The sequence below is a fragment of the Camelus ferus genome, chromosome 7 (assembly GCF_009834535.1).
Source record: "Camelus ferus isolate YT-003-E chromosome 7, BCGSAC_Cfer_1.0, whole genome shotgun sequence".
NCBI lineage: Eukaryota > Metazoa > Chordata > Mammalia > Artiodactyla > Camelidae > Camelus > Camelus ferus.
Window position 1 is genome coordinate 41,252,487 of NC_045702.1, and position 25,930 is coordinate 41,278,416.

The 25,930-nt window shown below is 38.3% G+C and overlaps 2 protein-coding genes across 5 annotated transcripts in view; one reads left to right on the forward strand and one right to left on the reverse strand.

Annotated features, from left to right (window-relative positions):
- PLEKHA8 (pleckstrin homology domain containing A8) overlaps positions 1 to 13,980 on the reverse strand; it is a 51,571-nt gene extending 37,591 nt beyond the window's left edge. For 2 of the 4 annotated variants that reach the window (XM_006185486.2, XM_032483783.1), the window contains exon 1: positions 11,957 to 12,410. In XM_006185486.2, the coding sequence (XP_006185548.1) occupies positions 11,957 to 11,996 (40 nt within the window). In that variant the 5' untranslated portion in view covers positions 11,997 to 12,410. Of the gene's footprint in view, positions 1 to 11,956; positions 12,413 to 13,835 lie in introns of those variants that run through there. The other 2 variants (XM_032483781.1, XM_032483782.1) reach the window with 2 other exon arrangements.
- Positions 13,981 to 14,181: 201 nt separating this feature from the next.
- Positions 14,182 to 23,767, forward strand: FKBP14 (FKBP prolyl isomerase 14). Its single transcript, XM_006185487.3, has 4 exons — positions 14,182 to 14,532; positions 17,299 to 17,450; positions 19,431 to 19,558; positions 21,492 to 23,767. Exons 1-4 carry the CDS (start codon positions 14,336 to 14,338, stop codon positions 21,648 to 21,650), a joined length of 636 nt encoding a protein of 211 aa, XP_006185549.2. The 5' UTR covers positions 14,182 to 14,335; the 3' UTR covers positions 21,651 to 23,767.
- The last annotated feature ends 2,163 nt before the right edge of the window (positions 23,768 to 25,930 follow it).

The window sequence follows — 25,930 nt, forward strand, 5'->3', positions numbered from 1 at the left end:
TTGGGGTGCTAATGGTATTGTGTTTTAAATTTCAAATTCCACTTGTTCATTCCACAGGAAAGCAACTGACTTTTGCACATTAATCTTGTATCCTGCAACCTTGCTACAATCACTTATTAGTACCAGTTTTTTTGTCAATTCTTACAGATCTTCTACATAGGCAATCATGTCATCTGTGAACAAAGACAGATGTCTTCCTTCCAAATCTGTATACTTTTAATTTCCTTTTCTTGCCTTATTGTATTAGAAAGGACTTCCACTATCAGGTTAAAAATGAGTGGTGAGAGGGGACATCCTTGCTCTGTACCTGATCTTAGTGGGAAAGTTTCCAGTTTCTCACCATTAAGTATGTTAGTTTTTTGTAGACAGTCTTTACCAAGTTGAGAAAGTTCTCCTTTATTCCCAGTTTACTGAGTTTTTAATCATAAATAATTTGCCAAATGCCTTTTCTGCATTTATTGATACAATTGTGTGTTTTTTCTTTTTTAGTCTGTTGATGTGATGAATTATATTAATTAATTTTTAAATGTTGAAACAGCTTCGTCCATCTAGGATAAATTCTAATTGATCATGGTGTATAATTTTAAAATATTTTTTGGATTCAATTTGCTAATATTTTGTTGAGAATTTTTACATCGATGTTCATATATCCTTTTAATCTTTCTTTATCTCTGTATTTAAAGTAGTCTTCACATAGACAGCATATAGTTTGGTCTTGTTTTATCATGACAATCTGTGTCTTTTAATTCACCTGTTTAGACCACTAACATTTAATAGATTATTGATATGGTTGGAATTAGGGCCAGTGTTTTATTTTTGATTGTTTCCTGTTTTATTTTCTTTTTCAGGGTGTGGGGAGTTACTTTGTTCCTCCCCTTCTGCCATCTTTTGGATTATATGATTCCATTTTAATTCATCTATTGGAGTTTTTGTTCTACCTGTCTGTATTTTTTAATTAGTTGCTCTAGGGCTTATGAAATATATATCTAACTTTCAGCCTATTTAGAATTAATACTTTACCATTTCAAGTAAAACATACAAGCCTAAAACCATAAGTCCTTTTAGTCTTCCCACTGTTATAGTTATCATATACACTACATAAGCATATCAACAACCCCATTGACAATGTTACGGTTTTTGCTTCCAAAAGTCATACACATTTTAAAGAATTAAGAGGAGAAAAATGATCTGTTATGTTTACCCAGATATTTATCATCTCTGTTGCTTTTCCTTTAATCCTGATGTGCTAACTTTCCCCTGGTACCATTTCCCCTCAGCTTAAAGAACTGCCTTTAGCACTTACTATAATTTTCCTTCATCTAAGGATGCTTTTATTTTACTTAACCCTTGAAGACTATTTCATTGGATATAGAACTTTGTGTTGACAATTCCTTTCTTTCAGCACTCTGATGATGGTATTCCAGTCTTCTAGTCCTGTGTTTTCTGAAAAGAAATCCTAGATATATTTAAATTGTTGTTTCCCTATACGTATTGTGTCTTTCTACTCTTGCTGCTTTTGAGGGGTTTTTTTTTAGTTTTCAGCAGTTTCATTATGATATGTGGGGATATACCTTTCTTTCAGTTTATACTGCTTAGTTTGCTGAGCTTCTTGGATCTGTAAACTTGTAGCTTTTACCTAATTTGGGAAATTTTTAGTTACTATTTCTTCAAACTCCTTTTCTTCACCAACTTCTTTCTTCTTTCCCCTTTTCCTTTCTCCAATGCCAGAATATTAGTCCTTTTGCTATTGTCCCACATGTCCTTGAGGGTTTATTCATTTTTTTCTGTTATTCAGACTAGATAATTTCCATTGATATATATTCAATTTCACTGATTGTTTCCAGTGTCATCTGCATTCTACTGAGCCCATATACTGAATGATTTTTTAAACTTTCAGATATTGTACTTTTTAGTTCTAAAATGTCCTTTTAGTCCTTTTTAATAGTTTATATTTCTCTGCCAAGAATCTCTACCCTTCTGCTTGTTTCAAGAGTGCTGATCTTTATCATGTTGATCACTCAAGTTCTGTCTTCTCTCTCCAGTCTGCCTATTATACTTCCCAGAGTCAGGTAGTTCCTTTAGTACTCTGTTCTGAGTTATCAGTTGTAATCAGTAGGAGAGAGGCTACAGTGGGCTTATTCTATCTTGGCCCAATAACACTCTTAAACAGAACAACTAGTGGGATGCCTACTAAGTGAAATGTCAGCCTCAAGTTAGGCTGTATCACTCTGCCTATAAGCCTATCAGAGCTTCTTTAGAAATGTTGCCAATTAGGTGTTCTGGGAAACCAGAAGTTTACAATCTTACTGTTTAACAGAGAAAACACAGATAAAAATAAAACATCAATACTTTGTGAATTTTTAAAAATTCATAATGAAATGCTGTTTAGAAATGCATAAAACCTTAGAAGGAACTATAACTACTTAAATCCACTATAGAAAATTAAGTCAGAGTAAAGAAAAAAGTGAAAGAAAGGTGCTTTTTCATCAACCATAACAGGAAAAAACTAGTTACTATAATTAAGCAGGTATAGAACAGGAGAAGCAAAAGGGCTGAATAAGTTACTAACTGCTTTTGGATTTAGTTTCCTTTTCTACAGAATTATAGCACGTTTCATAGTCTTTAGCAATCTCCTTCAGCTTTCAAAACCTGTAAACCGAAAAAAAAAAAAAACCTGTAAACCTCTAACTTAATTCAAAGTAACAGGAAAACATTCTTTCTTAGAATCAAGACAAAGTAACTAATGTCAAGAAAACAAAGCAAGATTAAATTTCTTGATAGGATTGACAATCTTTCTGAAGTGGTGAGTAAAGACAATTTATCCACCATAAATTATTGTTGCTGTGTTCATAACCCACATAATCATATGATGATTATAACATATTATATTATGACTGGTATATAGATATGTTAATAGTGAAAAAAATCTAGCATTTTAAAATTGAAACAAAGTGGTTACTGACCCCTGACTTCCATGGCCTTAGTGTTGTCACTGTCCAGCCCTGGGTATTCAGCCATTCTTCACCTCATGAGAGCCCTACCCCATAACTAAGCTTCCCCTGGGAAGCTCCAGACAGGACAGCGAATAACAAAGCCTTGGATTTCTCTGCCAGGTTTGTCAGTAAGAATTCTGCTGCAGCTGGGGAGGCAGGAAGAAGAGGCACCTCTAATAATAACAGATAATAACCAAGCATTAGCTAAATTATAGGCTTCTTAATTTACCATTAATTAATTCACAAAGCATTTTTGAGCACTTCCAGTTTGCCAGGCTTAGTGATTTAGAGAAAAGAAGATCCCAGCCCTCAAAGAGTAACCATTACCGGGGAGTCAGGCATGCAGATGGTGAGGAGATTAACTGTAATTACAATATATGATATCAAATTCTCTTTAAAACCTTCTGTTAGTCACCTCTTCTGTGTGCTCTGGGCTACCAAACTAGTTATTTATTATATTTATGTTCTAAGGCAATGACCTCTTATATGTCCCACGATCACCTTACTCAAAAAAATAGTCAGGAAACTTTGGTTCAAGTTCATACTCCTAACATTCAGATGTGTTACCTTGAGCACATCACTTAAGTTCTTTGGGCATTATTTTCCAAATTACAAACAAAGACAGATGGACTAAACTGAGTATCCAAGGTTTAATATGTCACCTTCCTTCAGACTGTACTGCCCCTCTTAATAAACCCAGCATACTTTTATCATCCTAGCGCCAACCGTGAGAGTCACTTCTGCCCCATTCCTCCAGGTCAATCCTATCCAATCACCTGCATTTCTACTTTTGGCCTCAATGTTTCATTGTGGCCACACTGGGGCATGAAGTCCTGGAAAGGACACAAGAGTCAGGCAGACTTGGCTCAAGACTTATTTGCCATTTTATTCTAAGTTAATTATTTATCATATGAGCTCTGGTTTATTCATCTATGAAATGTGGAACAATGTGTCCCCTCCTCCCCTTCCCACATCATCTTGACCCTGTATTTCAGTTTCCCTCCTTCCCTTATCATGTTTCAGGTGGCTGAAATCTTCCTCAAGTACTATTTCTACTGTCCTTTCCTCCTATTTAGAAATCCCTAGGGACTCCCTACTATACCAATTCTAAATTCTCAGGCTTGGCTGGGTTTAATAACCTAATCCCACCCCAACAATACTGCAGCATATCCTTCTGCTCCCAAAAAAGAACTCTCCTCTTTAGCCCTGCTGGTTTCTTCCCTGAGGGTCCCTTCTGTTCCTTCCCCTTCCTCCTTCTGTCCACACCAATCCCACTCACCCTTTGGTCCCTCCCCCATTAAGTTTTCCCTGACCACTCCTGAAAAAGGATTCTCTGTATTTTTCTTGATAAGGGTATGCCTGCTCCTCAAGTTTTACACCTTCCTCACTTTCTTAGTTTCTTCTCTCTTAATTTCTGGCTGCGTTTACTGGTCTCAGAAGTTTAAAGGTTGGTCTCCATTCAAGTTGTATATATTGGCCAGCAGAGACAGAAAAGCAATAGGACATCTGTGATATGAACCTGGATGACCAAAGATTAACACTACAGCTGGCCAGGGGGACCCCAAATTTACCTTTAAAATTCCAGTAAAGACACCAGAGGGTGATAGGTAACATTTAACTTTACCTAGGGACCAGCTATATGCAATGTGGTCCCTCTAAGCCCTGTCAAGCCACAGCCTCAGAACAATCACATAAAAGCTTAAAGGTCAAAATCACAAATTCAGCTGGAAGGACATTTTCACAGTTGAGAAAGATTTCCACTAGATTATGATCTCCCTGAGAATAAGGGTCATCCTACCTAAAACAGTATGCCCAACGCCCACACAGGGTCTGGTAACAAGTTCATACTCAGTGTTTCTTATCATTTATTCTTAGTGAATGAAAGATTGACTGATTGGGGGCTATTAGACCCTGTTAAAAGTAGATTGTTGATAGATAGACAACAAGTTTATACTGTATAGCACAGGGAACTACAGTCAATGCCTTATAGTAACCTATAATGAAAAAGAATATGAAAACCAATATATGTACTTATATGTAGGACCGAACTATTATGTTCTACACCAGAAAGTGACACATTGTAAATTGACTATACTTCAATTTTAAAAAGTCAATTAAAAAAAAGTAGACTGTTGAAACCATTTCTCTGGTATCTAAAAATCAAAACAGCCATCCTTGTCTTGGACAATATAAGAACAATTCTATTTGAAGGACATGGAATAGATTCTCAAGTAAGTGACATTTTGCTTCCTTTGATGTGACAGGAATACTGAGTAACATCAGCCCTCTCTGGCTAACCTGTTAAGTGTTATCCATTTCCCCCTCTCTCCTGGTGCTCTCACACCCTCCAAGGCCAACTTCAAAATGGATCCAGGGAGAAAAATGCCCAAGCACCATGGTATTTTTTGGACTTACCTTCCCTATTGTCTCATTCATCTGTCTTCTGTCCAAAAACAGCTCCACTGCCAGTTTTTTTGGTCTGTCTCAAACCTATTCCTAATGGAATTTAACCAGCTTTTGTGCCTAATTCTAAGTAAGTTGAAAGTAAAGCTAACAGGAAGTGGTAAGGATTAAACACTGAGAGTACTGTCCAAGAACAATGATCCTCAGGCTTCTTCAGTCCCCAGACCACTTCAATCGCATAAGACTCCACAAATCACTCCTAGTATCTCGAACGGTATCAAGTATCAGAATCAAGGGAAAAACTGGTACTGCTTTTGATGGAGTGCCAATGAGGCAATGGTTTCACTTCTTTTCTGTTCCTTAACAAATTATTAATTAATTTTTGCTGGAAGCAAAAATGCAGATCAGTGGTATACAGAATTACATGATCTGTAATCAGTCATCCAAAAAGATGACTGTCATATGACTGCAGAATCAATTCCAAAATTGTGATGGTTTATTTGAATCTTTTCCTTTATAATTTATACCCCTCCAACTTCCAAAAGGAAGATGTAAGGAATTCAGGATACATATACTCTCAGAAAACCATGAGGAACCACAATTTGCACATAGGTGATACAAACTGAATTTTTCTGGCATCATTAATCAAAACAGCTATCCAATTAACCTATGCTTAAGTGAATTATGTACCAGGCAGGTTCAAATATATTTCATCTTTATCACAAACCTATTATGGCTATTATTCTTGCTGTCACCTTAAAACTGAGGCTCAGGGAGATTAAATCAGAGCTAAAACTATAAAAAGTTTTAGGAAAAAAACACAGGAGTGAATCTTCATGGCCTGGGGTTAAACAATGGTTTAAGATATGACAGTAAAAGCACTAGCAATAAAAGAAAGAAAATTCATAAACTAGACATCAAAATTAAAAACTTCTGTGTTACAAATGATATTATCAAGAAAGTGAAAGGCAATCTACAGAATCAGAAAAATATTTGCAAATAATGTATCTGACAAGGAACTTGTATCTAGAATAAAGAACCCTAACAATTCCAGAATGAAAAAATAAATAACTCAAATAACAAATGGGCAAATGATGTGAAGACACATTTCTCCAAAGAAGATGTACAAATGGTTAAATAAGCACATGCAAAAGTTGATCAACATCATTAGTTATTAGGGAAATATAAATCAAACCACACTGAGATGCCACTTCACACTCACTAGGATGGATATAATAAAAGAGACAGACAACAACTAGTGTTGGTGAGGATGTGAAGAAATAGGAACATTCTTTCATCATTAACATGAATATAAAATGGTGTAGCCACTTTGGAAAAGATTGGCAGTTCCCCAAACTGTTAAAAGTTACCATATAACCCTGCAATTCCACTCCTTGGTTTATACGCAAGAGAAATGAAAACATGTCCACACAAAACTTGACACAAATGTTCAAAGCATCATTACTCATAAAGACCAAAAAAATGAAGCAATCCAAATGTCCATCAATTGATGGACAGATAAACAAAATGATATATCCATACAATATTATTTGTTAATAAAAAATAATGAAGTACTAATACGTGCTACAACATTGATGAATCCAAAAAGCATGCTAGGTAAAAGAAGCCTGTCACAAAAGATCACATAATGTATGATTCCATTTATATGAAACCTCTGGAATAGGCAAATTTATATGGACAGAAGATTAGTGGATGCCAAAAGCAAGAGGGGATGGGGTGGAAATGGTGCTAATGGATACTGGGTTTCTTTCTGGAATAATGTGAATTTTTTTTAATTGAAGTATAGTCAGTTTACAATGTTGCATCAATTTCTGGTGTAGAGCGTAACGTTTCAGTCATACATATACATACATATATTTGTTTTCATATTCTTTTTCATTATAGGTTACCACAAGATACTGAATATAGTTCCTTGTGCTATACGTTAAAAACCTGTTGTTAATCTAGGATAATGCAAATATTTTAAAATTGGTGATGGTTGTACTCTGTAAATATATTAAAAACCACTGACAAGTCAACTTTAAATGGATGAAATTCATGATAGGTTAACTGATATCTCAAAAAAGATGTTAAAAGAACAATAACAAAAAAAGTTGACTAGTGGTTGTGAGACCATGGGATCCTATTCTGGATCACTCACACTCCAGATGTCCTCTTGCACTGTTTACACAGTACAAACATACACGGACAAGCGTCACCTTCTTTCACCTGGGGGTAAGCAAAATTATAGCATCTCCTCAGACAACCATCTGGTGAGCATGATGCAAGCTTCTGTTATTTTTGGAATGCAGTGCTGCAATGTGCTTATGCTCTAACCCACTGGTGGGGCCCAAGAAGCCTGCAGCTGGCCAGAGATCATGGCAGCAGCCCTCCTGTCTGCTGAGTGGGCAGGAAAGGGACCTAAAACTGCAAACTAGAAAGCTCACAATATAGCTCAGAAAACTTCCTCGTGACAAAACATATGCACAACACTGGGCAAAGTCTTACTCACTCCTGAACTTCTCCCCACCTCCCACTGCCAAATAAAGTCTGTTATTCTAGGTCAACATACTTTAAATATAGGTGCATTATGAATCAGCTAGATTTATATAATGATCAAGCAGGAAGGACCTTTACAAGTATTATGTAATGGAGTACTGGCACTGGAGGAGCCACTTACTAACTGTGCAACCTTGGGCCATTTCCTTCCTCCACCTTTTCTGTGTCTCAATGTTTTCATTTGGAAAATGAGAATAATAAAGGTTCCTAACATTGCTGCAAAGATTAAATGAGTTAATCCACAATATCTAAAATATCTAGAATAGTACCTGGAAAATTATAAATGTAAAGTGTTTTACTATTCTTAAAATTACTAACTGGTAAATCGCATCACTTTTATGGAGGAAGACACTGAAGCTCAGAATGATAGAGTGACTCTGTAGCTGGCAGTGACAGAGCTGCCACCAGACTTCAGGTCTCTTTGATTCCTCATCTAGTGTTCTACTGTAGAGTGTTAGCACATAACCAGGCAGATTTAATATCTTTTGACCAACTTTTAGGGCTTGAAAGATACAGATAATAAATTTTCAATACCTAGCGTTTTGTCTCACACAGTACAGGTATTTATGAAATGTTTAATCCATTCTGGGTTTAATATTCTAATGTGAAGAGAGAGTGGGACACTAAATCCCAGAATAGCAAATGTTTTGCTGCTCAAAAGACAGGATGGCTCAGACTGTTGAAGAAAATACACAGAAGTTCTTTTTTATTTTTTCATCTGATGGAGCACAGGGTACCTGAGTGTGCCCAGTATATTAGGGAATACTAGGGAAGAGAGACTTTTCTTCCCTTTTTCTTTCTGTATTTTAGTAGTACATCCATGCAAACAATTCAGATGCTGCTATTTTCAGTAACTGATGATGTTTCCAACTTTCAGTAATTGATACCTAACAGCTTAATTCAAGAGACAAGAGAAGCTCACAAAATAAATGTATCACTTGGCAAAATACAATAAATGTAGCCAAAGTGAGCTTTTAAACAATCACATCAATTCTCTTTCACTCACACACACACACATACACACACTCAATCACTCCAGTGTTTAAACCAGCCTATGAGACCCTGCAATCTCAGGCCACCCCCACCCCTCCTGCAGTCTCAATGGAGCCTCATTCTTCTCGGCTCTCCTGCCATTTGTGTCTTCTTTCTTTTCCTTAAACTCTCCAGTCTTTATTCTGCTTTAGGGCCTTCATACTGATAATCCCTATGCCTAAAAAGTTCTTCCTTATAGCCTCCAAATGCCCTCTGCCTTGGCCTCACCACCTACCCAGCTTCTATTTATCCTTCAGGCTCTGTTTAAAACTTTTCCTCAAAGAAACCTTCTCCAATGACCATGACTAGCCTCTCCCTTCCTCTCCAGCCAAATCACACACACTTGAAACCTACTTCTAATCACTTACTCAATTAATGTCTGTCTCCCCTCACCAGACTGTAAGTTCAAGGAAGGCAGGAGTAGCGTCTGTCTTGTTTAACACTGCCTGCCCTGTGTCTAGCACAGTGCCCAGCACACAGTACGTGGTGAATGAAACTAACAGCCTCCAAGGAATCAAAGGATCAACTGATAAACTGATTTCCTAACTTCTTCACTTGAATTTGGACACAAGACATCCCATATCAAGCTGTGGACAAGACAGACATAAATAGGTTATGTACTCCCTTTGGAGAAGAATTCAGAGCGAACAAAAACTTGGACTGGGATTATATGTATTTTTAAATTACTATGTGCAAAACAATAAAAAAATGTTACTTTTAGAAACAAGTTTCAGAAGAAGAAGTAGTGATGTCTTCATCAGAGCTTGTCATTAACCCTTACACTATGCTCTTTGGGGGAGACTAACTTGCATAGGAGGGTGAAAGAAACAAGAATGCATTTGTTCCTCCTAGGCTATTACTGTTCCTTTCCAAAGTAAATTTATCTCCTAATGAAAGGGAATATGCTAGGGGGAAGAGTATAGCTCAGTGGTAGAGCGCATGCTTAGCATGCACAAGGTCCTTGGTTCAATCCCTAGTACCTCTGTTAAAAATAATGATAATAATAAAATAAATTCTAATATTGTTAAAAATAATAATAATAATAAAATAAATTCTAATATTTTTAAAAATAAAATAAAATAAAGAAGCAGAATGTGCTGAACCATAATTCTAAGTATATCCAGTGGTATGATGGGCTTCTACGTACAGTGTTCCCATTAGGAGGCGGCTCATGGGCCAAGGGAACAATCAGCATGATGTAAGGGCAGTCATCTCTGGCAATGGCTCCAGTACCCCTTTTCTTTAGGGCTTCCATCCTGGCACCACTCACAGAATTAAACTCTCCTACCTGGGGCAGAAAAAAGTAGACTCTTTTCCAATAGAACAGATGGTACAGGCATCACATGACAAAGACTCCAAAGGATCCTTCTAGAGAAATTTTGCTTTATTGAAGGATACATTAAAAAGTCAGGGGGGAAAAAAGGTATTTCAAGACGGAGAAGTAGGTACAGTACCAAGAGACTGAACTTTATACATAAGGGAGGAGGAGAAGAGGGAAAAAAAGTAGAGGCAAACGAACAACGACAGAGAGGGAGAGAGATGTAGAAAAAGAAGGAAGAATGTTGAGGATGGAGAAAAAAAGTTAAAAAACCTGTTTAATGGAAAGGGATGAAAGACCAAGACCAACGACCAAATTTCACTCAAGGGCACAAGGTCATACACCCCAGAACTTAGAGATATCTCAAAAGCAAACTGATCAAGCACCCTCCCTTTAGGTCAGCAGAGTGTTAGCCTCTGACGTTCACCGAAGTCCAGCCATGAGTTATCCACATCTAATACAACCTCTTAATATCAAAATGAAGGTCCTCAAAGCAAAGGCCAGGTCTTCTAAAACACCTCTCCTCACTCAGTTTCTACTAAGGATCACAAGAAAAAGAAACAGAACTCACTTCTAACCCACTATGCATAGGGAAGAGATTCTGGGTACACCCAACAGGTGCACTTTTAGCTGTGCAGTGTAACTTCATCAAAGCCAACTGATCCTCCCAGATACAAACGTCCTTAAAACACCCCAGAGAATCACACTACAATCTAGGGTCTCTAGGGTGGGAAAATATATCTCCGCCACTCTAAGAGATACTGGGAATATTTCAAGTACATTGCTATTAAAATTGTAAGTGCCTACCACATTTCCCATAATAAAAAGTTTCATTCCAAAAAAGTGCCTAGCACAGTTTCCAGCACACAGAAGGCTTTTATTTATATACTCATTTATGAAAATTTTCGTTCTGAATCATATTCACAGCTGAATAGTTATGACCTTCTCAAGATATGAAAAAAATACTTCCACAAATTGGAAAGGGGGCGGGGTACTATTTAAAGCCATTCTGCCCAGCAGAGCAAGAAAAGAGTTGCGAATACTTGCGTGCATTTTACAGTAATTTCTGAGTCTGTAAAACAAAAAGAAACGCTCACTGAGAAAACCAAAAACCTTGTGAAATACTAAATACTTTAGAGCTTTGAAACTGCTGAGACGGAACTCTGATAACCTTGGTCTGCACACAAATGATTCTGCCGGTGACAAAGGGAAAGTGTTTGCACCGGAGCATCTGTCTGAAAATGGACCTTTCACCTCAGGAATTCCATGTCATTGCTGGCATTCATTTGAAACCTTCCGAGACACGCTCTTTTGCCAGAATTCGAGAGATTCCCAAAGGCCCCCACTGCAGGAACCAGCGCCTCCCTCCCGCTGACACCGAGGGCATAGTACCTTTCAACTCACCCTAAACCTCAGGATTTCATAGCATCCCTCGAGGTGAAAGGGCAGCTACCGCCCCCACCCAGCACCAGCAGGGGGCTGCGTCTGTACAGCACGGGAGACACAGTACTGCAGTGGGGAAATATTCCAGGTCCGCGCAGGCCTCTGGTCTCAGGAGGGACCCTGACCCCGACCCCCAGGAGGCGCGTCCCGACGCCGCCCTCCCGCCGCTCAGACAAAGGGCTGGAACGCTGGTGCGCCCCTCACTCACCACTCAGATAGTTGGTCCACTTGTACAGCACCCCCTCCATGGCGCCTGCGGTACCCTTGCCCCCGCCGCGCCGGGGCCGCTTCCCCTCGCCCGCCGGCCTCCTCACTGCCCCAGGCCCCAGGAGGCGAGGAGCACCGGCAGCAGGGCCATCGCCCAGCGCTACCGAGCCGGCCACTCCCGGCGCCCGGGCCGGGTGCGGGGACGCGCCGCGGGCCTCACATCCTCGGCCCGGGGGCGGGGTCACTGCGGCGGCCTCCGCACGTGAGGACGCAGCCGGCCGGTGGCCCCGCTCGGTGGGGCCAGCACGCTGTCCTCAAGGAGGCCAAGGCACTGGGTGGGTCCGCGGGGCTGCTGAAGCCACTGAAGTGCTGCGAGTGAGGCAGCTGGTCGCTGGCGGCGCCACCACGCGTTACCTGAGTCCTGGAATCACCGGGCCCGGGGCCCCATCGCGCATGCCCAGTGCACCGCTTGCGCGCACGTTCCCAAAATCCACTCCGGAGTTTAGCTGCGACCGCGGCGGCGGCGGCGGCGGCCGCGGGACTGACGTAGCGGGAGAGGCCTGCTGAGAAAATTAGCCCCGGGAGGCAGGGTTGGGTATAGGCAAAGGGTGGGAAGGGAGGAGGGAGGCCTCTGGGACAACAGTGGAACACAGTCCTGACTTAATGGAGCCGTAAATGGGTAATCTCCTCCCGATATTTGGGATTTACCCTAGCGCCTTGGGGTGCCCCTTGGATTCTAGTCTTAAGGGTCCAATTCTTATTTCAAGGCTAATTGATCCCACACACTACAAGGCTATTGAGGTACCAGCAATAGGGCGTACGGGGATGATGGGAATTTCGCGATAGAATACAGTGTGGGGCCCGCTTAAACAGACGTCTAAACTCAAAGGCCTCGGTGCAGGAAGCGTATTGTGTTGACACCACCTGGGAGCTTGTCGGAATTGCAAAATCTCGCCCCGAGCCCAGAAACTCCAGAATCGAAATCTGCATTTTAACAAGATCCCCCAAGGGATTCTATGCATATTAAAGTGTTAGAAAGTACTGTGCGAAGGATATTTGATTAGGGAAGACGTTAACTATAGATTAAGTGGTAAAAGCAGGTTACGAAACACAGTATACAATAGGATCCTGATTATTTGTGCATGTCACAAAAGCGTGCACCGAAATGTTAAGACGATTATGTGTGAATGGTGGCGTTATAGGCGATCTTTTTTCTTTCTTTGGTGTAAGGTTGCCAGATATAGCAAATAAAAATACAAGAACAATTAATTCGTTGCTTATCCGAAATTCAAATTTAATTCGGCTCTTGTATTTTAACTGGAAACTCTACTGCTTTCCAGGTTCTTCCAAATCAACGATGAACATGTATTGCTTTTGAAATTAGGCGAAAAAATGTTAAACCTAAAAATCTTAAACTAAGATGAGCCTGTGTAACTCATAACTATGATTACTATTTCTTCTTTAAAACGGAGTTCTGCAAGTCGTTATCCTTGACAGAGGCTATTATTGACCCCCGAAAGTATGGTCATCTAAGCGATAAATTATTAGCAGCCATAACATTATGCGGTGTTGTAGAATGCATCAGAAGACCTGTTTTGAAGGCAGAGATCAAATGCTTTGGGGGCCGGAACAACCTTAAACAGGACACTTAACGTCTCCTAGCCTAAATATACTTATCTTTTAAATGGGATAAAAGAACCTACCTTACCGGCAGTGTAGTGAGGTTCACACACTGGAAAGCACTTTGTGAAACCTAAAGAGCTGTTAAAGTCTTTACCGTTCATACCGTAAGCTAACTGCTAATAAGCAATTACTATTGGGAGGGCCTCTCACCCACGGTGAGAATAAACGAGTCTTTCTTGAAACCTCTGCTGTTTTACCTGGCCCCACGACCTCTCACCCAGGCAGGATTCTTTACAGCTGCGAACCTGTCGGAGAAGTTTCCGGTTAGCTCCGCGCCCCACCTTCTCCCAAAGTCCGAGATTGTGGAATTCTGTGAACCACCGGGCTCCAGAACCACTCCAGGTGGTTTGCCTCTGGGGTAACGCCCCTCTGGGCCGGAGATAAATTAACATTGTTGCAGCGTCATTGGCTGAAGAGGCGCCTGAGAGACAGCACCACAAGCCAATAGGAACCCGTCCTTTTCAGGCGGCCTAGCTGTAAGAGCCACTCAGGCCCGGGTTTGGGTTTAACTCTTTAGAGGTGAGTTCATAGTGCGTGGGACAGTTGTTGGTAGTGACTGTGCCACGTCTGCTAGGAAGTTGGGAGTCATGAAGTTGCCAGAGGCTGTTGTCCTTAAGTCTTCAACTACATTCTTAACTCTATGAGGTCCGGAGCTCTTTCTCTGTTTTTGTAGGAACTTCTTCCCTGCTCTGGCAACATGAGGTTTTTCTTTTGGAACGCAATCCTGACGCTGTTAGTCACTTCTTTGAGTGGGGCTCTGATTCCTGAACCAGAAGTGAAGATTGAAGTCCTCCAGAAGCCGTTCATCTGCCATCGCAAGACCAAAGGAGGGGACTTGATGTTGGTCCATTATGAAGGCTACTTAGAAAAGGACGGCTCATTATTTCACTCCACGTAAGTAATTATACCCTGCAGGTGAAATAGTAAAGAATGCACACACCTAGGCCAGCTCTTGGGCGAGAATAGCAGAATGTACCAGGTGTTACCTCTCCTTTAAAAAACTGAAATATCTAATTTCTTTCTTTGGGGAAAGGAAATTACTTAAAGCCAATCTTATACAACAAGGCCTTTGAAGGTCTTAATGGAAACATGTAGTCAGGATAAAGCAGTATTTTTTTATTTTTGTAAAAATTAGAACTAAAATCTTTGAACTACTGTGAAATATCTAGGTGTATAGTTAGGCAATAAGTAGAAGAGGCTTAACGGAATTCTCACTTCTCAAACTTTGTTCCTGAGGGAAAATAACTCGATTCCATTTTTACTTGGTGACATTTACTTAAACTTTTCATAGCAACTTCATGAACAGGACATACAAGGACTTCTTTGCTTGTTGTCGGGTATGTTAATGCTATTCCTTTGATCTAACTTAACTTTTGTTCTGACAGATGACATTTTGATCAAGGCACAGGACCATGATTTGTTTCATTATTTGTTTCTTTCTGGAAACTCAAAGACTACATTGATGGGTATGGGTGTGGTCATGGAAGATTAATCCAATACCTACAGTGAAGGATTTTCAGGTGGTTACACTATCATTATTTCTGTTATATAAAGAAGGAAACTGCAACATGGAAATGTTTTCCAAGTGTAACGGTTTCCAGTTAGGCATTGGTTCTCTGATTCCATTCCAAAAGTATCTGTTGAACATTTCTTTATGTTAGGCCCTGTGCTTGATTGTAGCGAGATTTAAAAAAATCTGGCTTCTTTCCATCCACATCCATTCATTCATCTATCTATCAAATCCTTACTAAGTGGCCCTGGGGATGCAAAGGTAACTAAGAGAGGGTTCATGTGCTCTAGCAGGACACTGTCTACAGCAGGGAGGAAGACAAATAACTCAGGATGCAGAGTACAAAATGTTCAAAGTGCTCACAAAGCATAATGGACTCTGGAATTAATCAGGCTCTGAGAGATGGGGAAAGAGAACGCCTTCCCAGAGATCATAATTGAGGTGGGCCTTGAAAGATGGGTGGAGGTTCCCCAGTGGAGAATGAGGAATGGAGGACATCCTTGAAGCAGCAAAGCTTCATGGCCCATCCTAGACCTCGTTTTCTGACAGACTGCCTCTACTAGGCATTCAGATCTGGTCTGTCATGAGGTTCTGAAGTCAATGACACTCTTCTCTGAACTCGGCTAGCCCTTGCAAAAAGTTCCAAGATGATGGCTTGCCATAGAATTCTTAATAGCCCTATCTTTTTCTATCTTTTTATCAACAAGGTCCATGCCACTGTGGACATTAAACAGTACTATGATTTGCATTTGAAATTTTCAATTACATTTTTATTTTTAGTTTGATCTCTTTTAGACCCAGCCTGATCTCTTTCATGTCTCAGAACCAAAAGCCTATGTGGACTTCGGTGGTAACCATGGGACATGATTTAGCACTTTGCTACTAGTGGTTTAGTACCTGAAGAGGGGAATCTTGTCGTGCAGCCTCCATGTAAATGGCCAGGACCTGCTAACTCTGAGTATTGTAAAGAAGTATGATCAGTTTATAAAGCATGTTCATTGTTTTGAGAACCATATCCTATGTGGTAAATAGCCTAAACCCTTTAGCCATGACAAGAAATGTGCCCAAACTGTAGGCAGGGTGAGGTGGTAGATTATTTCTTCTTTTCTTTATTTTTTTTCTAGCCTTCCCCTGTTTTCTCCAGTTGCCATTTTGCTACTTTGATCATGGGGGGTGGAAATTAAGGAAAAGAATTAACAGCCTTTACCTAGATTTAGTAACCATAGTACCTGTGAAGCCTGGTAGAGTGACTGCTAGTTCTCACGTATAAGATATCCTTGAATAGGATCCTTAGTACATTAAGAGGGCGCTAATGGGGGCTCAGACACTGCTCAGCCCTGAAGCCCCTCCAGGAACTCGGCAGGCTGGTTTTCCCAGGTTGGCCTCTCTTCAGCTCATGAGCCAGGATATCCTGACCATTCCCTTCTTCTCTAGTCCTTGAGGGGCCACTCCTCCAGGCTTCCCTGGGAGAGAACTGGACCAGGATCTGAGTGGGGATTTGGGGTTGAAAAGTAGCCTATTCCACCTATCAGAGCCATCAGCAGGCTGTACATCAGGGAAGGCTGTAGGCAGGACATAAGACACCACGTTCTTGACTCTCCCATTGTCCATATGGGTATGGACCCATGAGTGTTGGCAGTAAATTCTCCTTAGCCTCTCATCCTCCCTCCTAAATGCATCCATTTTCCATTATTTTGTCCCTCTTCTGTACCCTAGTGGCCTTCCTGGGACAGCATCACTTTGTGATTAAGACTTTGAATTTGGAGCCAAGTCAAATCCTGGCACATTTAACCTCACTTTCGTCATCTTTACAATGGGGTAATAATGGCACTTACTTCATATGATCAGTGTTAGACTTAAAAGAAGCAAAGCATTTAAGAGAATATCTGGTATACAGTAAATGTTCAGACAGCTGATTTTATTATTCTCTCTGCTGTCTCTACCTGGGTCAGCTATGTGAAATTTGCATCAAGAAAGACGGGCAGTGAGTTGAATTACTATAAAGTTGACCTGTGCATGCATGTGTGCTGTTTTTCATTAATTTCCAAACTAATAAAATTAATCACTCATGGGTGGAAAAATTACACCACAGCAATAAAAAAAAAAATAAAGTTACTGAAGAGTTCTAATGTGTTTTGTTTTTATTGTAGTCACAAACATAACAATGGTCAGCCTATTTGGTTTACCCTGGGCATCCTAGAGGCTCTCAAAGGTTGGGACCAGGGCTTGAAGGGAATGTGTGCAGGAGAGAAGAGAAAGCTTATCATTCCTCCTGCCCTGGGATATGGAAAAGAAGGAAAAGGTAACAACAATTTGACATTTTTACTATAGCACTAGAGTTCTTCTCTGGATTATGGACAGAAGTTAGTGTAACTGCTATGTATTTTTTTTCCTAGAAGTAAATACTTGTATACCTTTAGAAAATGTAACTATGTCTTGATTATCATTTGAAATGGCCAATTAAAGCCATAGTATGTAAAAAGTCAAATGAGCTAACAATGAAAAAATATTCTATAATCTCATCTCTATTATTAGTATTGCTCACCAATATTGTGGGATTTTTTTTATGGTGGTATTATATACAAAACAGTGTTTACCATTTTAACCATTTTTAAGTGTACAGTTCAGTGGCATTAAGTATATTTAAATTGTTGTGCAAGCATCACCACCATCTCCAGGACTTTTTTATCCTCACATACAAAGTGAATCACAAGGAAATAAATAAGAATATTAACAATGGATAGTGGTACAGGAAGTTGTTTCTCGTTCTCTCTTCCACATTCTCTACAGTGGGCACATACTACATAATGAAGAGGAAAAAATTTTAAGAAATCATCAGAACTGGACAGAGAACCACTGATGTAGTAGAAATAGAGACTTCACAGCATCCTTAGGTCTAACTGTAACCATTTACAAGGTGGGAATTGGGATTCCTAGCCCCAGTTACCAGAGGAGAAAATAAGTGCCACAGGTTAAGCATTGCATGTGCTAAAATGCATCTTGCTATGTAAATATTATGCACTGAATAGGAGTTACTAACCAAATTCCATTCTTATTTTAATAATGATCCTTCTAGAGGAGAAAATCAAGTTATCTAGAAAATGTTCCTCTGATGTTTAAACATACTCTTTCACTTTCTTGTATCTTTATTGTCTCACTTTTAATATTTATGGATATAGTATGAGTCCATTTCTCTTTCTCCATGCTATATTCAACTTGATTTTACTTTATAACAAGTAGAGATCTGAATTTGACTCATTCCCTTCAAACAGAATGCCATGAGACTAATTCTGCTAATACGCATTTAAACACTAATTTTGTAGTTTTTTTAGTACCATGTTTGCATGCCTCCTTTTGGAAAGACACCAGTTTTATCGATGACCTCTAATGCATGCCCTTCTCTGTCTAGATCTGGAATGGTAAGCTTCGGCACACAGTGTAAGTTTTGTTCTTCTGGTGCTTACAAATGTTCTTTCATGGAAATACATGGGATGAAGGGGTGGGGAAGAAATATTTGTGTTTACCCAGACCTGTAGGCTAAATACAGTTGTAAGGAAACAAATTGAAAAAAAAAAAAATTGTCCATATTTCCCAGAAGTTTTTGGTTTTGATTTATTTTTGTTTTAGGTCCCTGGAGTTTTAACAAAGCTTTTTTCACTTTTAAAGATTTTTTATCTCCCTTCTCAGAAATTTGTTCTTAATTTCTCCCTTCCACCATGGAATTTCCTCAATGTGTGTTGAATTTGCATTTTACAAATAAGAAACCTGAGCCTTAAAGGGGCAGATGTAAGCCTCAATCTGACAGTGTGACACCAGAGCTCACTCAATTATATACTGCCTCCCAGTGGTGGAAATGGTGGTCTTGTATGTATTTCCAGGCCAGGTCTTTCGGACTCAGTTAGTCAATCACTTGTACTATAATTAACTCTGAATTTTCTAGAGCCCATTAAGTCATTCCTGACATATAATATGCAATATCTTAATTATACTTGAAATTTAATACGCAGATCATTAGGCGTATCTGTGTGGATATGTATGTGTGTGTGTAAAATAAATTGCAAAGTCAAAAACAGACTGCTTTTGATCTACTGGTTTGGATTATTCCTTCTTTATTTTATTTGTTTGAGTAAACTATAAGTCATTTCTATCATATGGGACAATCTTAGAAAGGCTCTTCTTTTAACTGGGTTAAAATAATATTTTGTCCAGTACCACAAGTTTTCTATCATCAAAACTTTGGGATCTTTTTAATACAACTTAACCCCCTCTCTCCTCATGTCAGGGAAAATTCCCCCAGAGAGTACGCTGATATTCAACATTGATCTCCTGGAGATTCGAAATGGACCGAGATCCCATGAATCATTCCAAGAAATGGATCTTAATGATGACTGGAAACTCTCTAAAGATGAGGTGACCTTTCCTTTTTCTTTCTTCTGTTCTTCTCTCTTTCCCTCTTTCTCTCTCTTTCCTTTTCTCCTTTCTTCCTTTTTTCCTCCCTTCTCTTTCTCTCATCCTTCCTCCCTCTTCTTTCCTTTTGTTTAGCTCACTTTTTAAGGAATATATTTTAAAATAAAATGTACATTTATGTAAAATATTATTTATAAGTTTTCGTAAATACTGATGCTCTGAAAAGTGACTTTTTTCATAAGAAATCATTGTTTTGGAGAGAAATATATTGAGACTTAAAAAACACCATTCATTCTTTTGGTTTTTTTCTCATTAATGATTAGGGTTCACTGTTTCTTGGCCTCACCTTGAGTTTTTAATGATCTGTTTTGCTAAAACAATTCCCATTTTGGAGTTACTGCGTAAGAAACATAGAGATCCTGAAAAATTGCTCATGTGGACAGTTTCTGTTTAAAACTTTAGACTGGCTGTTACATGAGTTTCCTAGTGATTTCCTAGCAATTAGCAGCAGCAAGCAAATCAGGTGCCCAATTCTGCTCAGGTTAACACCTGGAGAAAGGAGATTCCAGTCTGGATTTTCCACAGCTGGAGACCTTTTCTAGCCCCCTCAGAGTTCTTCTCCCTGTAATTTATTTAGGCTTTTGCAGCCATTGCTACACATAGCTGTCTCAGTCTGGCTGCTGTGGGGAAAGAAGTGGAGGTAGATAACTATCCCTTGGTTTTTTGTCTACCTATACTCTCCATTTTGGCTTGGCTGGTTCAGAAATCAAGTTATTTCTTATGTTTTGATCAATTTCACTCTAATGATTAAGGCCAGGAAATGAGTGAATAAGCTATGTTGTTATAAACCACAGGGTCATGAGTCACAGCTACAAATTTGTAACACCTCGTAGTGTTATGTCATAGACGTTTTTCTATCCAAGATAAATTTGAATTCACTTTCATTTAAAAAAAAAATCTTGACATACAACACATTCACATGATTCAAAAAATCAATTCAATATAAAAAGATATTTATTAAGAAGTCACTCTCCCACCCACGTCCTCTTCTACCACATGACCCTCCCTGCTTTGTATCCAGTTTCATTTGTTTCAGTGTTTATGCAAATACAAGCAAATATGAAATATATACTCTGATTTCCCTTTTTCTTACATAAAAAGTAGCATACTATGTACATACTGTTCAGCAGCTTATTTTTTTCACACAGTATACACTTGGGATATATTCTACATTTAATCCATAGTTTCATTACCACCCCTTCCCTCTTTTTTTGTTAAACAACAGCATTAAATCCCCTTAATCTTAAAAATAAATATACACCATATGTTTGCATGTTTGTGGTAGGGGGCGGATAGAGGATTTGAAATTGCTGATCTAACAGAAGGAATGTTAGGGATGTGATTAAAAATGAAAATACAGGTTGAATTGTTATTGTGGTGACTCTAGTGGGTAACTGGGAGCAGTCTTTTGCTTATATCTTTAAATATCTGTGTTAAAAATGGAAGTTTTTAGTCTTAAGTACTCATCAAGCTGGATTTTGCTTTAATTTCTAAGATTGGAGGGTCATGTGGTCATATTAGAAAACAAGATCTGGATAATTCAGTCGATAGAAAAATAGCGGTCTTTCAAATGCTTGGCTTTATTTAGACTCAGATTAAGAGCACATAATATGCTTAATGTGCATTTTTCACATGATATAAGCCTTATCTTTGTCTCAGAAATATCCTATGTCTCTACTGTAGCAGTATAGCTATAGCTTTTGAGAGGAAAAATTCCCTACAATTCTTTTACTATCATTAGAAATATATCATAAGGTAGTTGTTTAGTAGTTGTTATATATAATTACATGCCCTACTCATCCGGTCTGTGATATTGATTGGCTCGATGTGAGCATCTTATGAATTAGAATTACTAATGTGATCCATTATTTTGTAGGTTAAAGTGTATTTAAAGAAGGAGTTTGAAAAGCATGGTGCGGTGGTAAATGAAAGTCATCATGATGTTTTGGTGGAGGATATTTTTGATAAAGAAGATGAAGACAAGGATGGATTTATATCTGCCAGAGAATTTACATATAAACATGATGAGTTATAGAGACATGTCTGCCCATTTTATATAGCATCCATCCTTAAAAGAGAGGACAACCATTTTTAAAGAAAGTCTTATTTGTTAACAATGTTCTGTTCAGGCTTTGTTTTTTATTTTTATATAATTTTCCAAATATTATTTGAAGAACTCCTTAGGGTTTCTCAGTACCCATTTCTTTCTGGTGAGTTATTGGGAAGAAAAAAAATGACTTGTCTTTGAATATAAGACTTCTGGACCATTTTCCACTTTCACATATGAAGCCTTATGTTTTACTTGCTTACTTGTAATTTTAAAATACTGCAACTGGGAGCATGCCCAACATAAGACTAGATTATAGCACAAATCAGCCCCCTCTATTTCTTCTTCCCTCTGTTTTCTCTGAGTTAGATACTGATATTTGAAAAGCCTTTTGCAATAGCCCAAGGCTTACTATTTTCATGTTATAATGAAACAGTGCTGTCTGTAACTGCCTCTGAGTCTCTGCTTGAGGAAGAGAGGAAAATGGTTGTTGAACTCGTTAAGAACTACTGCCTTACTGAGATGGACAATGCTGAAGTGAGTAACAAAGGTAATAATTTATAAATATGTATACATTGCAATATTCTGCCTAGGATTTAATCTACGTAAGGTTGGGTTCCTAGGGACTAATAACCTATCATGGTTATTAGGACAGATTATTTATGTGTGTATGTCTTAATGATAATACGTGTCAAAATATTGTAGAGGAGGTAGAGAGTTGTGTGGAGTTGGTGTTTTTTAAGGCTGGCAGATTACCCTTCCTGGTTCTTTAATTAATAAAGTTTGTAACTAGTATATTATACTACAATTACATTGTTTCATAAGAGAAATTTAGTAAGCCAGTCAAAATTTTCCCATTTCTGCCTCATAAAAAAATGAGGCAGACCCACAGCAGCTACTGTTGAATAGAGGTCTATCCTGGCTCAAAGAGTTGATGATTTTATAATTTTATTTTAAATTGGAATTTTTCCTTACTACTTTTACAATGCGCCCAAATCTCTGTTTGCTAAGAATAGTCCTTTATAAGCTTACAAAGTGATCTCAAGTGCCTCATTGTTGGATTCTCAATGCTCTGAAGCCTATGAAAAAGGAGAGTAGATCTTAATGTACCTATTTAAAAGTTGAGGAAATTGTCATTCAAAGAGATTGATGGTTGTGCCCAAGGTCAACAGTGAACCTGTAGAACCATATTTCAGTCCCCAAGTTCAATATCTTTCTACTGCCTTTTACCATTGAAAAAGTGAAATTTTTCTTTGAATTCATTGGACCTAATTCTCTCTGCAATTTGCTCTCCTAGCAGTCAACTCTTTTGTCTCTGGGTCCTTATCCTTTGAGATGGTTTACTGGCTGTTTCTGGTGTTTCTGAATTCTCCCCATGATCCAGAAATGGCTCTGGTTTCATTGAATAATCTTGGGCTAAGCACTGAATTGCCTCAAAAACCCTGTGCGGTAAGAGAGCCCAGGGGTGTGTCTTAGTCCTTTCTTTCCTGTTTACCTCTAGGTGTTTTTTTTTTTTTTTAAGACTTATGAAAAATTATTACATCCTATACAGACTACTTTCACCAATTATATATTGACATTTTTGTCATTAAAACAAACTTCTTGAGAAGAACATAAATAACACTTTTTTCAGATGACATCAGCTATATCTAGAAAACTTTTAAGTTGTCACTGCTGTTTTCCTCAACCTGGAAGAGTTACAAACCACAATACAGAAAGTTGTACTCTGTGCTACGGAGGGGAAAGCTTGTCATATGGTGATACTTCATATAAACATTACTCTTGCTATCTATGGTAGAGCAAAAAAAGTGAAAAGAATTTTGGTTATTCGGGTAGCATATTTCTTTATCTTGTGTGAATTGGCATCAGTTCCCATCTAAATATTTAGACACAGTATGAAAATGACAACATATAAATAGGTTATAGTTGTTTTAAAGTTATCTGCCTTTTTAGTTTAGCTTTATCTTTGCACCTTTTCATTCAGAGGAATAATCAGACATAAACTGTGACTTCACTTGTATATAATTTGCTAAAATGTGTCATATTTAAATTTATACAACTGTGTTGTGGTATTCTTTCCAAAATAAAGTTTATTTGGGAAATAATTGGTTTTGTGGAAAATTCTTCAAGCCCCAGTTTCTTCAGCAGCTTTATTGATTTTCTTAACTGTTAGTCTAGGTTTTACATCGAAACTAAGTGAGGAAGATAGACAGGTAGTGAGGGGAGAGGGGTATGGTGACATTTTGAATGTGTCTCTGGTTGTCTACTCTGTACATATTTGTAAGGAAAGCTGTGGTTTGTTAAAATTGTTTTGAAATAAGCATCAAACCTTGAGCATCAAGGACAATAGTTAATGGTGAATTTTTGGTGCTGGAGAAGGTGTATGTGATGTTTTGTTTTGTTTTGATGGTAGTTATTATTGTTTTGGTTTGGAATTTTATTGTGTGTCACAGGTGGACATTATGATGATTAATGCCTACTAAGTAAATTAGTGCTATAAAGTACCTTATGTAATTAAATGAAATGCTGGGTTGCCATAAATATCACAAGAAACAATGATTTCTGATTCAGATGGGTGATCAGCCATTTGAATCTTTCCTTGTGAAAATGAATCTGTACTTCTCATCTTATTCATGACATAGGATATTGCTTACATCCATAATATAAACATCAGCATGTGATATCTCCACTGAATTGAAGATATGGATCTCAGTGTTTGGAAATTGCAAGAGAATAAAAAGGAACTGGGTGGAATGTTATGGGATGAATATACCTCTCACCTTGTATTAAAAAAGCAAATCGTCAGTATAATAATAACTCTGGGAAAAAATAACAAGGGACGTATTTTCCAGAGATGCAGAGCACTTGGACATAAGAGGTTTTGTTTTATTTTGGTTTTGTTTCTTACCCACTTTAGTTTGAACTGAAATATAAAATGTCAAACATGAATATAAAATCATATGCCCATGAAAACATTAAAATTATAATAGTACTTCTATCTTTTAATATCTGTAGCATTCTTATTAGTAAGGTTTGCATATTCCCTTTACTACAATGAAAATCATACATTCTTACATATGGGTTCGGAGTCTTTATTTGAAGGTAAATCTTTTTCTCTTCTCAAAATATTATTATGCCTTTCCTTTCAGCTTTGCCTCTGCTACCTCCAGCAACCTGGTCCAGACTAATAGCAGAAAGAGGCCTTAGCAAACATTGGTTTCATAGCTCAGTCTTCAAACACAGTGAGAGGCATAGTTTGGTTCCTAAAGGCTGCAGAAATGTAGCAGTGATTCAAATTTAGTGTACACCAGAATCACATGGGCTCGGTGTTAAAAGTGCAGGCTCCTAACCCTCTCCCCAGAGATTCTGATGAATTCTTGGATTGGGCCCATGAATCTTCATTTTATCCCACTTGCTAGCTGATACCGATATAGGTGGTCTAAGAACCTTAATCTGAAAGACAATTAACTTCACTAATTCTCTGCCCTTGAATATACAGTCTCCTGTATTTTTCTCTTCTACAAATATTCTTTTTTGCATTCTGGAAAACATTGCGCATTGGGGCAACTCATTGTGCCTAAAAATGAATACACAGTTAAAGGATAAGTTGTGTGGAGACACTATTTCCCCCAGGGTTAGACATTTTTTCTGACTATGAATTTTTACAGCAGTAAGTTAGATGATCAGTAAATATGTTTTGGTGAACATCTTGTCTACCAGAAAAAAAACCTTCAGACTTTCCCCAAATTACCCTTCTATATTATTTTTTCAGAATTATCTACAACCCACCCTTTTGGAAGAATATACAGTTGAGATTTAGAAAAAATAAAACTATTCTCTGAAAAATATATAGATGTGTATATGTGTAGTGTATATATAGACATACAGTGTAAACTGTATATTGTGTGTGTGCATATGTATATGTATGTGTGTGTAGAGTTCTATATCAAACACGGTCATTGAAATGCTCTCTGGAAACCACTGTGCAGTCAAATTTCTCTTTTGTCAATTTGGAGTCTGTCATTCTCTACTTTTTCTATGGTTCACTTATAATTTAGGTAAAATTTCCCAGTAGTTCTCCATGTAAAACCAACAATAATCTTTTTTTACCCTTTCAGCCTGAGGGTTTCCAAGGGATTAAGTGGCTCCTTTTGATATACATAGATTATTTTTAAGGAAAGGATAAAAACAGTCGGAAGATTCCAGGAGATCTGCAACACGTAGCACACTCTGTGGATTCTTTTGTTTACCAGTTCTTTGTGTCCCTG